This window comes from Panthera uncia, chromosome B1, assembly GCF_023721935.1.
Source record: "Panthera uncia isolate 11264 chromosome B1, Puncia_PCG_1.0, whole genome shotgun sequence".
Taxonomy (NCBI): Eukaryota; Metazoa; Chordata; class Mammalia; order Carnivora; family Felidae; genus Panthera; species Panthera uncia.
In genome coordinates, this window is record NC_064811.1 from 1,519,824 (window position 1) to 1,533,589 (window position 13,766).

The 13,766-nt window shown below is 57.7% G+C and overlaps 1 protein-coding gene across 1 annotated transcript in view; it reads right to left on the reverse strand.

Annotated features, from left to right (window-relative positions):
• The window catches only part of ZFYVE28 (zinc finger FYVE-type containing 28), a 116,109-nt gene extending 102,373 nt beyond the window's left edge, over window positions 1–13,736 (reverse strand). Inside the window, exon 1 of the mRNA XM_049630176.1 lies at window positions 13,657–13,736. Within this exon, the coding sequence (XP_049486133.1) occupies window positions 13,657–13,695 (39 nt within the window). The 5' untranslated portion in view covers window positions 13,696–13,736. The remainder of the gene's footprint in view (window positions 1–13,656) is intronic.
• Between the last annotated feature and the right edge of the window lie 30 nt (window positions 13,737–13,766).

Below are 13,766 nucleotides of genomic sequence, written 5' to 3' on the forward strand. Positions count from 1 at the left end.
GGGGGGGGCAGGGGAGTCATCAGAGGGACCTTTGCCCAGGGGTTGCGTTGGGGCCACAGTAGCTAGAAACCTGGAATTAAAGTGAGCGAGCACCTCGGCTGATGTCCCCCCTTCCGCCCTCTGCCCCCCACTCACAGCCCCTGCCCCTCTGAGGCCCAAACTGTAAAGCTCTAAGGTCCCATGGGTACAGGGTCAGAGTTCAGTCCCAGCTTCCATGGGGCCTCTTCCTAAGCCAGCTCCAAAGCCCACATGAGTCCTGGGGTGGGTCCTGGCCCTCCCCTTGCCCCCACCTAATGAGAAAGTCCTTTCAAGCCCAGCCACCTGAAGCCCAGCTGTGAGGTGCCAGCCGGCCCCTGTGGCCTCCCCGGGCTGTCTGTTCTCCCAAAAGATACATACAGAGGCATCAAGGTCACACAGGCCACTGCGGGAGAAACACCACCAGCTTTTGGAGTCCCGTCTCCAACACCAGAGGAGGGACCTGCTCAGCTCACACATGTGACCAGTGACGCTGGAATCCCCGGTGCTGGTGGCAGGGGTGGGGGGTAACAGGCGTCAGGCGCCCCGACGTTGACGACAAGCCTCCTGAGGGGAGGACGGACAGACAACCGGCCACGGGACCCCAGGCAGAGCAGGTGTCTACATCCAGGAGCGCTTCACGCTGAGGGCAGCCCTGCAGGGGCGGGGGCGGGGGGTGGGGGGTGGGGGCCGCCACCCACCTCCTCCCTGTCTACAGTGAGGCTTCAAGGCGACAGCCCCTTCGGGGGCTGGAGCTGGAAGGTCAGCCTGGAGCCTGCAGGGCCAGGGCCTCCCCACTGCAGGGCACTGCCCTCACTCCCACCCCTCCCTTTCCAGGAGCAGGGAGAGGAAGGGCTCCCAAAGCCCTCTGTGCAGCCTCCACCTGGCTACAGTCACCAAAACTCCTGACGGTCAGCAAGCCGTGATGACACGTTGCAGCCACGACGGCAACGATGTTCTCCAGCCGAAGCAATTCTCCAGCCAGGCCGCTCGGCTGACGCGATTTCCCAGTCCTGCAAAGCCTGCTAGAAAGCAGCCCGAGGGAAGACAGCTACGGAGCCACACGGGAAATGGGGCGAGCAGTGGAAACGCATTAACAAACGTCAGTGAGAAGGGTCACGGGGAATATTAAATTTCCATCTCTGTTCACCGATATCTGCTGTTTCCGTAATTTGCACTCACTTTACTTTCCATCAGCCTCCCATAAAGAAATCGAGTGGCCGCTCAGGTGGCCAAGCCGGTGGCCAGGCCTGCACCCTCCACAGTCAGCTAACAGCCACGTGAGTCCTCCCACCCCAGGAACGGGACCCCACTCGGAGGCCCCTGCAGCTGGCATGTTGCAGCGTGTATGAGGAGAGGCCACGGGCATCACAGGCCTTTCAGACTCCTCACAACCCTGGACAAAGCGTGTCCTCTCTGTGTGACCACCTTGGATGCCGGAGCCCAGCTCCTGACAGGGGCCCAGGAGGGATCGCGGCTCCCATCCAGGGGACCTTGCCCCTGCCCCGAGAGTGGGGCGTGGAAACAAGAGCCTGTGAGAAAGACACCGCCATGCTGGTTCTCACAGGATTCACAAGCGCCGCTCCCAGTGAGCCCCGGGGGTGGGGTCTGGGCCACCTTGGAAGACCCACCCAGGCCTCCAATCTCCAGGAGTTTCGGTTCACAAGCAGGGACACCGCTGGGACACCCTGCTCACCAGGACTGGGGCGGCCCCAAGGCCAGGGCACACAGGTTGGGCAGCCATAGGTCCCCCATCTGGGCACCTCGTGGCTCACACAGGCCCCACTCTCCCCCATGAACCACCCTCCATTCGTCAAGAACCACAACAGGAAAAACAGTTCAGTGGTCCCCCAAAAACTTAGACCTAAAGTTCCCACGTGACCCAGAAATTCTGTTCCTGTGTATCTACCCAACAGAACGAAAACACGGGAAAATGTGTACATGGGTGTTTATTGCAGCTTATTCACAGCAGCCCAGAAGAGGACCCAGCCCAGAAGTCCACAGATGGATGAAGTGTAGACAGAAGGGAGGCATGCCATTCATCCTTCCGAAGGAAATTCCAACACCTGCTGCAAGGTTGATGAAACCAGACACTGAAGACCCCACGTCGTATGATCCCCTTTCTGTGAAATGCCCAGAACAGAAATGCACAGAGACAGAACGCAGGCCAGAGGTCTCCGGGGGCAGGAGGGGGAGAGTGGGGGCGACTGCACAACGGACACAGCCCCCCACATGCACGCTGGGTACACGAATGCCACTGAGGTAAACGTAAACTGCGTGTGATGTGAATGCCACCTAATTTTTTAAGAAATGACACATATAAGGGAGTCTGGGTGGCACAGCTGGTTAAGCATCCGACTCTTGACCTCTGCTCAGGTCGCGATCTCAGTTTGTGGGATTGAGCCCCATGTTGCGTGGGCTCTGCACTGACAGCACCGTGCCAGCTTGGGAGTCTCTCTCTCTCTCTCTCTCTCTCTCTCTTTCTCTCTCTTTCCTGCTTGTTGTGCTCACACACTTTCTACAAGTAAATAAATAAGCTTTTAAAAAAAGAAAAATATGTACAACAACAACAACAACAAAGCTATAACGGGCCTTGTCAACAAGCTGGGTTGGTGCCCAAAAGCACATCCTTGGGAAAGGCCCAAGGCAAGCGGCAGACCGCAGGGCTGGGCCCCGGGCACTGGGTCTGAGTCTGGGGGAGAAGCCACGTGCCCCCTGCCCCCGCATGCCACGCTGTGCACAGAACACGAGTGACATCTCATGTCTGACACTGCCACCTGCCTTTTTGGTTTTGTCCACATGGTGAGGCGGGCTTCCAACCCCACAGCCCCTATTCTAGAATAATCTGCAACACGACAACTGGAGTGTCAGCAGACCAATCGTCTCCCTCAGAGTTCAGACACCTGTTAGAGGCTGCACATCCACCGCGATCAGAATACGGACGGGGCACCGAGCGCAGTGGGGCACAGCCACGCTGGCCTCTCTGGGACTGAGCTGGACTGCTGGGCAGCAGGTCAGGCCTGACCCTGTGGGCGTGGCCAGAGGGCAGAGGCCAGCAGGCCAGGAGGGCCATTCCTGAGACTCACCGGTGCTTGAAGAGGAGGGGGCAGCCTGGCACTGCTCTGCCTGTCGCCTGCCCTCCACTTGGCCCCTCGGGTCCTCCCCCACAGTCTCAAGACACGTCTGCTAAATAGGGCCGCACAGATCTTGGGTCCAGCCACGACACAGGGCTCGGTGGGGGGACAGAGGCTGCCAGGGAAACACTGCCCCCAAAAGCCTTTGTGGTTCTGTGCACCCCTCCTCCAGATCTTTCCCCATCTGTGACAAGTGAGTTTGTAGCCGGACCCTTCGGCAGCCCCTCCTCAGCCTGGCAAACGCCTCCCTGGGGGTCCACACGCTTTCTTGCTGGCCCTGAGGCAGCTCAGAGACCCTGGTCTCCCTCAGCCTTTGCCAGAGCCCTGTCCCTGGGGCCAAATGACAGAGGTCTGGACTCAGGCTCTCTGTGGGGCACTTGGGGCCAGGGATTCTCAGGGGTGTCAGTTCCCAGTCTGGGAGCATTCATCCCAGGGAAAACAACCCTGGCAAGTGTCCTCAGTCAGCGATGCCGGGGGAATGTATGAGGGGCCAGAGGCCATGGTCCTGGAGCTGGGTCCCTGCACACCTGACAGCTGGGCTCTCTGGAGCTTAGCCAGTCTGCCCCAGCCGGCCAGGTCCCAAGGCCCGGGGTAGCCGCCTGCCGGAGGGTCAGTGCTCAGCTGCAGGGGCAGGAAGGCAGCTCCTATGTCGTCCCATGGCCTCTCGTTCAGCTAACAGGTGAGGAGACCAGACCTGGCCCCAGCTGCTGAGCACAAGTCCTCGGCCCATCTGTACTCAATCCTGAGCCACTGCTGGGCTCTGGGTGGTGCAGACTTCTACCAACAGCAGAGAGGCTTCTTGGAGGCTCATGGGCACAGTCGGCAGGGAGTCCAGCAAGGAGGGGGCCACCAACACGATCTGTCCCAGGACGTGCGACTCCCATCATTCCTTCCTCTCAAAGCTGAAACCAAGACCACAGAAGGTAACAGATACCCAATGGGGTGGAACTTCTCCGGCTGGGAAGTTTTTCACTCTGTGAGTAGCACGCGGGTGCTCCCCCTGGGCTCCTGCGTGTGCTTAACTCACGGTCTGACGTCACCCTCGCCTCGCGCCTCCTCCAGAGCCACCAAGGACCCACCCCCACCGGGTGCTCCTGGCTAGTGTGTCTCAGTCCCGCGTTTTGGGGTCACTCTGCCCAAACCCCTGCTTCTTGCCGCTCCACAGGGTAACTGCTGCACTGATGTGCCGCGAGCTCCTTGCCTCCCACGCCCTCCTCTGACTCTTGATTTTCCTTCTGGAATACACTTCCCGGTCCTTGTGCAGCAAGGATTCGGGGGTGGCTACACTTTCGTCTTCATCTAAAACTGTCTTCCATTTCATCCCGGTGCTGACGCAGCCCGGCAAGTGCCGTGCTCCCCAGGGCCCTCCCCCAGCCCAGCCTGGAGTCTGGGCCGGCGCCTGGGAAGGCTCCCCTTGCTCCCTGCCCCCGCCCCAAGTCCCATCAGATGCACCTTGACCCTCATCCCACCCTCCCGGCCTGCCCGTGAACTTCTAGAACCTCAGAGTGATCGCCTCACCCCTGCATGAGGCGGGTTGGTTTTTCATTTTTAATTCAATGACTCTCCCTCTCAGTCCTGGGAGTTCTACAGGCTCTCCGTTCCCACACCTCGTTCTCGTGAGTCTGTTCATGTTTTTACCACGCATTCCACATCAGAGGCCGGGTGGGAGGGCCCCCCTCCGGACGGGTGAGTTTTACTCTGCCAGGTACCCCAGTGACACAGTGTGGGATAGGGTTTTCCTAGCTGCCTGTCACCCACGCCTCAGCTTCCTGTGTGAACCCCTCTAACCCACCCCTGCCCTGGAGCCATGCTTCCCCACTGCCACTACCCCCGCCCCCAGCCCTGGGCCACCACCGGAAGGCCATGCTTGCCCGCCCTGAACGCAGCTAACCCTCTAAAATGGTGCAAGAGACGCCTGTGACTTCAGGGCTAGGCCTCAGGAGACCCTGCCATTCCCACTGGGGCACCTACACCATCATGCAACCCCCCCCCCCCCCCACCGTCAGCCTCCTGGTGGACAGGAGGCCGTGCAGAAGGGGACCCAGCTGCCAGAGGGCATGGAAGGAGAGAGGTGACAGCCGCTGAGTCCCACCCACATGTGGCCCACAAAATGGGGTGACTGTTCTGGTTCTCAGGGCCATGCTCTCAGCCCTGGGGCCAGCTCGGTACAATTCTGCACTCCTGGGCACCCACCGTGGGGGCTCCGCCATCCACATGGACATTCCATGGGCACCCCAAGCGCCACGGTTCCCACCTGGGCTCCCAGGCCCCTTGCCCCACCAGCCCTCCCCTACACCCTCATGTCCAGCTAACAGCACCCCTCAACCTCCCCACCGGGCCTTTCCATCCCAGAGTCCTGCCTGCCATCCCCTTACCTGAGCCTCAGCCAGGTCTCCGTCACCAGCCCCAGCTTCCAGTTCTCCCCCTGAATCGACTCCCTCCCCCTGAAGGATCTGATCCCATGAAGATTGTCACCACAAGTGACCTGCACCTGGTCCCTCCCCCTTCTGGCACCACACACACACACACACACACACACACACACACACACACCCTGGTGGGGCTGCCCTGCTCACTCTGCTGACTCCATCTGTCCCTCCAATCCCAGCTCCTCTGGGTCCTGGCCCCCTGGCCACCCCACCTGACAGCCCTGAAGGTGCCCACCAGCCAGCACCCCTGCGCCCATTGTGAGGGCTGCACTTGACCAGGACAGGCTCTCCCTGGGCAGCCCCAGACGCTGCGGTGTGGTTTCAGAAATCTGCACACAGAACCCCTCGCCGCTGTCCTCCAGAAACCCCAAAACCGAGGGCCTGGAAGGGGTGGTTTCAAAGAGCCTCAGGGCGCCAAGCCCCGCATGAGATGCATCTCCTGACCTTCCAGGAAAAGCCCCTTGACTGTCTCAAAAACTGCTACGATTCTCAAAAAAAAACCCTCAAAAACGGCTTAATTCCCTTTTTTATTGAGGTAAAATTCACCTAAGATACAATTAACCATCTTAAATACACATTTCAGTGCTGTGCCACCACCACCTGTCTCCAGTTTTAAAACCTGTTTATTGCCCCAAAAGGAGCCTTGGACCCTCTGGCCGTCGCCGCCCTTTTCCCACCCCGCCACGACATACGTTATGTGTCTACAGACCTGCCCTCCGGGACAGTAGGGGAAGCAGAATCGTAAAGTTTGTGTCCTTTTGTGTCTGGCTTCTCCACATGTCACATAATGACTTTAAGACTCATCCGTATTATAACCTGAAGTTCCTTCCTTTTCCTGGTTGAATAATATTCCATCGTGTGGCTGGACCACACTTCATTTCCTCACTCACTGTTGGTGGACACGTGGGCCACTTCCAATTTCTGTTACGCATAATGTTGCTATAAACGCGGGGATACGATTCTGAAACGTATCTGACATTGGGGGCACCTGGGTGGCTCAGTCTGTTGAGCGTCCATCTTCGGCTCAGGTCATGATCCAGGGGTTCATGAGCTCAAGCCCCTTGTCAGGCTCTATGCTGCCAGTGCAGAGCCGTCTTCAGATCCTCTGCCCCCCGCCCCTCCCCAGCTCACACTCCCTCTCTGTGTCTCAAAAATATAATGCATCCAACAATGAAGTAGTTGATTCCGCTTTTAAACTTTTTTTGTAATTACAATATCCCTAAAAATAATAGGAAACATTCTCAAAAACTAAGCACCCAACAAACGGCTGCCCCAAAGACACCACCCCCAGGGGTAGGTATGCGCTCCGTTTTCTCCAAGCACCCAGTGTATGACGGCCGCAGTCGTGGGGGAGCTTGGGGGGTCCCCGCAGGGCAGAGACTCACAGAGCCCCCGTGCAGAGCTCTAAGGAGCCCTCAGCCATGAAGGCAGCCCCACTTGAAGTGCCCCCAACATTCCCCTGCCCCCACCCTGCACAAAACAAGGAGAAATGGAAGAGCCTCAAAACACTTACTGTAAGAAAGAAAAAAACCTCCCATTCATCTCACCCAACTACTCTACATAAATTATCATAATATGAAACATTCTATTCTACTTTGCTTTATCTATTCAGATCAGTAAAAACAAAAAAGAATCCATTCATTTTTGTCTTCTTCCTTCAAACACTTAAACTGCCCATCAATACCTAAGTTTCTTTTCATTCCAACTGTGAAAAGTACAAAACCAAATGCTTCATCAAACCGGACTCATGTAAACGCTGGTGACGGCTTCAGTTCCTTCCTGCAGGAGAGGCACAGCTCAGGGCAGCCGCACTTGCCAATTCCAGCTCCGGGGCCCAACAGACCGGAGTTCAAATCTAGCTTTCCCTCTTCCCGGCTATGAAGGTTCCAACAAGTTAAGATCTCGTCCCTGACATCTCATTTGTAAAACAGGAACATCAAATGTTCACAAGCACCCCACAACCTCAGCGCCAACAGAGATCTATGCCCCCGGGCCGTCGCTTACACCCAGCCCCTCTGCCTTGGCCACCCCATGGCTCTGGAGTCCTTTCCTGGATCCTGAGCCTCCAGCTGAGGAGGGGTGATGGGGCGGGGACAGGACACAGGAGGATGGCCTGAGGTGTTGGGGGCCAGACCTGACACAGCAGAGCCCACTGATGCCCGCTCTGGCTGAAATTCAGCCCTGGGTTCTCCTTCAAAGGCAATGCCAGGGCAGTGGATCAGCACCTGGCCGCATCTCGGCCCAGGGAGGGCACAGGAGACGGCATCACTGTTACTCATCGCCGCCATTTGTAATGCCTGAAGCATCCTGAGTCAGGTTCTGTTTCTAGCAACCCAGGACCGGACATGCCACAGAAAGGGAGGCAGGGTGCACCTTCTAAGACACTCTCAGTCTTGGGGTGCCTGGGTGGCTCAGTCGGTTGAGCGTCTGACTCTTGATCGTGGCTCAGGTCCTGACTTCACGGTTCGTGGGTTTGAGCCCCACATCATGCTCTGTGCTGAAAACATGGAGCCTGCTTGGGATTCTCTCTCCCTCTCTCTGCCCCTCCCTCGCACTCTCTCTGTCTCTCAAAAATGAATAAATAAACTTAAAAAAAAAAGATACTTCACTCTCATAATAACCTGGAAGTCACTGGAAAGCCTCAGTGACCGCTCAGACCCCATAAAACGCTCCATGGGTGGTCTTACATTAAGTCCACACCCAAGAGCGCCGCTGACTTTGACACCGGTCATCTGTTGAGCCGCTCCTATGAGCGTCCGACAGAGATGCCCAAGTTCCACACAGCAGGTCCCGTCACCCCACCTGACAAACAGGGAAACTGAGGCACGGGGCCAGGCAGGGACGGGGGAGGATTCCCACCCAGGCCCCAGTGCCTGCTGCCCTGTCTGCAGCTTCGTGCTATTTATGCCAGAGCGGGCAGCGAGGTCAGCCCAGGGAGACAGGAGAGAAACACGGGGACCCGCGGCTTTCGGCGTATGCGTTTGTCTTCCAGCTGGGACCCGCTCACCGTGTTCCCCTTTGCTGGGCACAGGGCATGCCACGTAGGAGCCGTGGCTGCCCAGTGCTGTCACCCCAAAGGAGACAAAACCACAGCTCTGCCGTCAAGAACTGCAAATGACCGCTGAGTCACGTATACGCCCTTAGATGGGCATCTTTACACAGTTAAAAGAAGCCTGTCTTCTGATCTGGGGACTCCCGGCAGGGCAGTGTTAGGAGAGGCACCAAAGCATCCTGACGTTACCCATCCTTCTGCAGGTAGAAGGAAATTACCTAACAGGCCTCCCGTTCGGAGAGGGGGGCAGTCCGCTGACTCCGGCTCCCTCCCCGCCACGCCACTGCCTGCGGACTCCGAGACCAGAGATCAATCAGGCAACACTCGAGACTCCCGGCCTGTGACTCGCCCATTTCACAGTCACCATCAGAACAGGAACGTTTCCCGTTACTGTGCTCCTCTGACTGTGAAGTGCAGACCCTGAGCGATGACCTAAGAGCTGGCACAGAGACTGACACTCACCATCCGTCAGCCACTCAGCCCCTCCCTGGCCCTGCAAATGCCAGGGGCACAGGGCTGGGCGTGTGAAGCCACACACAGAAATACAGCGAAGCCTCGGAAACGAGATGGGGACCTCCCCCTGAGTCACTCCCTACCCAAGCAGGTGGGCTCCATAAACCACCTTCAGGGACGGGCACCTCTCAGGCCCTCCCATTTGCCCATAGCCTCCAAGTGCTGAGGCATCCGAAGGAAAGCTCTCCGGAGGGGCGGCCAGATGGGGCAGCAGGGAGGAGGGCCCGTGCCTTCTGAATCCTGGGATGACAGAGATGGGTGTGTGGGCCAGCCCAGCCTGCTGTGACTCAGCACTGCCGAGCATCCTTCCCAGGACTCCGCGAGCCCCCTCTGTGCCAGGCACCTGCTGGCGGAGGGAGCTCAGCCCCGGCACAGCCTGCGTGGCCAGGCTTTCCGGAACACTGGCTTTCCAGTAGCTCACCTCAGAGAGGAATGTGTTCCTCCAAGGATAGCCTCAACTGTGGCCGGGCACTCAGAGTTTATCGGCGGAAAACGCAGCCTGGCTAGAAGTTCACATTAAAACCCCAAGCTCCTGAAACAGTGTCTGTACCTGGCACCAGGATCCAACATGGCACTGCGAGGTCAGCAGCTCGCTTCCCAGCCAGGCAGAGCAGGGAAATCGAGGCACGTGCTGATACTGCCCTCCCAGACCCAAGAGCAGCAGGACCCAGGTTGAGGGAAGACTACCCATCTCACCAGCTTCCGCTGTAAGCCCTCCCACAGCCCTGGGGTCTGCCAATGCCCTGGCTGGATTTCTCCAGGTCTCTGTCGGGGAGTCCCGAAAGGATGAGGGGCTATACAACGTCTCTGCACTTTGGGGGCCGTGCAGACACAAACCCAGGCCCTTCCCATGGCCCTGTGACCTGCTGGTTGAATACCTGAAGGACTCCTACCTGCTATGGCATTCCCAGGGTCCTGCGCCCCGCCAGGTGGTCAAGGAACAGAGGGCCAGCTCCACGCCCATGACCAGGGGGCCTGGGACTCTGGAAACCAGGAGGGACCGTGGACAGGGCTCTAGACGCCCTGATCCACTGAGGCTGGGTTAAGTTGCAAACACCCTATCTGGATGTACGCTCGGGCAGACTTCACAAAGCTCGAAGGGTGCTTCTTACAAAAAGCACACGTGCCCATCACATTACCCAGGCTTCTGAGAAGGCTATGTCATCTCTGACCTGAACCCAGGGTACCGACAGTTCCCAGATAAACATCAGTCACTAAAGCACTGTATTCACAAGGAATGTTAATGACCCACATCCCAGGAGTCGTTTGGGGGTACGGACGAGAGAGGGCTTCATGGAGCACAGGGCAGAGCATGGTAACCCCCACCCAGCTGGACAGTATCACCTACCCACCCATCAATTCTTCCTCAAAGATGGAAAACACGATTTGACCTGTGCCATCATTAGGATGCTCTTTAATGACGGCTGAGCTATCCTGGCTGGGCCTGGTCTGGGGCCCCCTTCCACTATGCCAGGATTTCACCCTTTAGCACAGTGACCAGGCGTCAACAAGAGAGCGATTAACCCAGCCCAGCAAGTATTAACACTTTCCTTTCGAATGGAGATACCAATTATTCCAAAAGGTTTCACCTTCTTAAAGTTCACTCTTTCTTGGAAGGACTTTCCCTAAACAAAAGTCAAAAAAGCTTGTCACCAACATCACAAAGGGCAGGCTGATAAGCTTTCCCACACATTCCTTTCCTATCCAGCTTTCACAGTCCAGATAATACTGACAAATCCTGAACACTTCACATGAAGAGAAATTATAGTGTTTAAAAGATGGCCTTGAAGAAAATAAATGGAAATATGAGAGATGGGTAATGTCATTTTAACGTTAAACTACTATATTATACATCAAGGCTTTTTTTTTTTAAACCCAACTGAGGTAGTTATTAATGATTCAGATATCAAAAATTTTAAGTGTCAGAATGTTTTAAAGCACTTCTGAATCCTTTTTAGAACTGCGAGAACAATGAATATTTTTGGCTCCACAATATTTTCCACTGCACTGTAATGAACAAGAAGCTTGGTGTTCAGTTTTAGACCAAAGCAGGGATTAAATCAAGAATGCAGTTTGAATTGTGTATCTATCTAAATACAAAAGTGAAAAAAACAAATTGTAACTGCAGGCAACAGTCTCCCCCAGACACATTCCCCCGCAGCTAACTCTCACACCTCTTGTCCTCCAGCCTGGAATCTTCCCAGCACTGACTCTGTGCTCACCTGTCCCAAATGGATTAAATTAGAAAGGTAAGGGAACCAGAAAATTCAATTCATAATCCAAGACAAAAGTCTGAGCTTTGGTTTGAAAAATGAAAAGCTACTGGGGTGACCTAATATGCTCCAACTCCTCAAACAATCAAGATATTTAACTCCAAAGACAGATCCCAAACAAGAGACCGCCCAAGCTCAAGCTGACTGCGGGGCACCACGCCAAGGCCAGACGCAAAGATCTCAGATGGACGTGTGTCTCAAGTCCAAGGCTCAGGGACAAATATCAGACGTGACCTGACACAAAGCACCAGCCCTCCCTTCTCCGCTGCACCATTGTGACTGGTTAACACCGGCCCTCCACCCAGCCCCCGTCGGCCCCTGGAGCTTGTCTTAGAAGGGCAGCTGCCTGCTGGAGAGGGAAACTTAGGGGTACCATTCTCCATTCCGGGGCACAACCTCCAGGGCAGTATTGTTTTCCACTTTTGAAGACTTTCCCCTCAGCTGAAACTGTGCAGCTATTAACGAAACAGAGAGCACACCATTGCTCTTCCTCCCCTTCCAATAAGACAACACAGTTAGGTGATCCTGAATTCAAGGCCGACTCCTGAGCCACTGCTGGAACCTGGACTTCTGACAAAAGTGTTTTTGGAAACACCAGAATGTTACCTGACCTATGGTACATTTCCCTGCCAGCCTCTGCTGGCATATACCTTGAAACAGTAACACTGCTGTCCACCCTAGATATGACCTTTTGACGAGAGGACTTGATTTTTCCTTAACCGGAGACAAAAGTCACACACACAAAAAGCCATTCCTTGTACAGATATCCTATGCAGTGGCTGTCACCTCCCCCTGACAACCCCCTGGCAGGACAGCAGGAGGGCTGAGACTGGCCTTAGGGGAGACTGCAGTGAGGAGCGGGTAGGTAGAAAATGACCAGGGAGGTCCCAAACCACAGGGAGCCAGGAAGCACCAGGGTCGCACCAAGCCACCACCACCCCCACCACCACGGATAAGGAGCTGCTACAGGACAAGGTTGGGAGGCCAGTGGCTGTACCTGACGCGGAAGAACCAAATCCTCTCTGGGGGAGGCCAAGGCGGAGCAAGGAGCACCACAGGCATCCTAATCCTTCAGCCCAACACTCCGGAGAAATCTCCGACCCCAAACACCACGAAGCACAAGCTTTCGGGTCCCTGGCTCGTCCCCTAGACCCCGGTCTCCCCACACAGATCTGCTGCCTCCCCAGAACCGGCGCACCAGGAGGGCACGGATTTAAAGAAACCCCCACCCTGAGAGACCACCCACGTGGGGGAGGGAGGGCGGGGAAGCCCAATCCAGAAAAGCGGTCCAGCCTCGCGGGGAGCAGTGGGTTCCCTGGGTCGTCAGTGACACTGCGGCCTCGGTGACCCCACCCCAGCGTCATCGCCCTCAGCCAAGACCCCAGCGCCTCCGCCTGCCCGCTGCGCCGGCCGGCAGCTTGTAGCCCCGGACCCCAAAGGCGCCCCCAGGACTCTGGGCCCCGCGCCCCGTACCGCGGCCCCCGGCCCCGCGCTGTCCACAGCGGACACGAGCCCGGGCCGCCGGCGGGACGCAGCGCCCGCAGTGCGACTGGCGCAGCCGCCAGCCGCCGACCCCGCGGGCGAGGGGGGCACCCGTTCTGGATTGGGGAGCACGCGGGTGGGCGCGGGCCAAGGACCCGGCCGAGGTGCGGGTCAGTGCTGGTTCGGGAAGGCAGGGCCGGGGCCGTGCGATGGGGATCCGCTCTGCACACAGGGTAGGAGGGGTCAGCCCGGGACCCGGGGAGAGGAAAGTGGGGGTCCGCTCCAGAACCTGGTAGAGGTGGAGCGAGGGTCTCTTCCGGAGCGCAGGGCGAGGCTGGGGAGTACAGTCCGGGCACAGGATAACGGGGACGGGCAGAAGAGGAATGAGGGGGTCCCCCACCACCACCCCGGTTCAGGCAGCAGGGATGAAAAGGTCCTTCCGGGACGCAGGAGAAGTAGGAGGGGGTCGGCTTCGGGCTGCGGGTCGGGGACCCCGAGGTGCGAGCGCGGCGCCCAAGCAGGACGGGGATGAGCAGGGAGCGGAACGCGCCCTGGCCGCGGGCAGAGGAGGGAAAGCGCGCCCCGGCCGGAGCGCGGCGGCAGGAGGGTCAGTCTAGGACCTGGCTTAGGAAGGGGTGGGGGAAGCGGGACCCGCCGCAGGGGTCCCGGCACCGTGCGCGCGGGTCGCCGAGCGGAGCGGAGGTGTCGGCGGCCGGCGAGAGAGGGGTCTGCCTGGGCAGAGAGGGACGGGCGCTCACCTTGGGTTTGTACAGCCACTTTCGGAACCTGTTCATCATCGCCGCGCCGGCCCGGCCCCGCGGCCCTCGCCTCCGCAGCGCTGCGCCCGGCCCGGCTGCGGCGCGGGGCG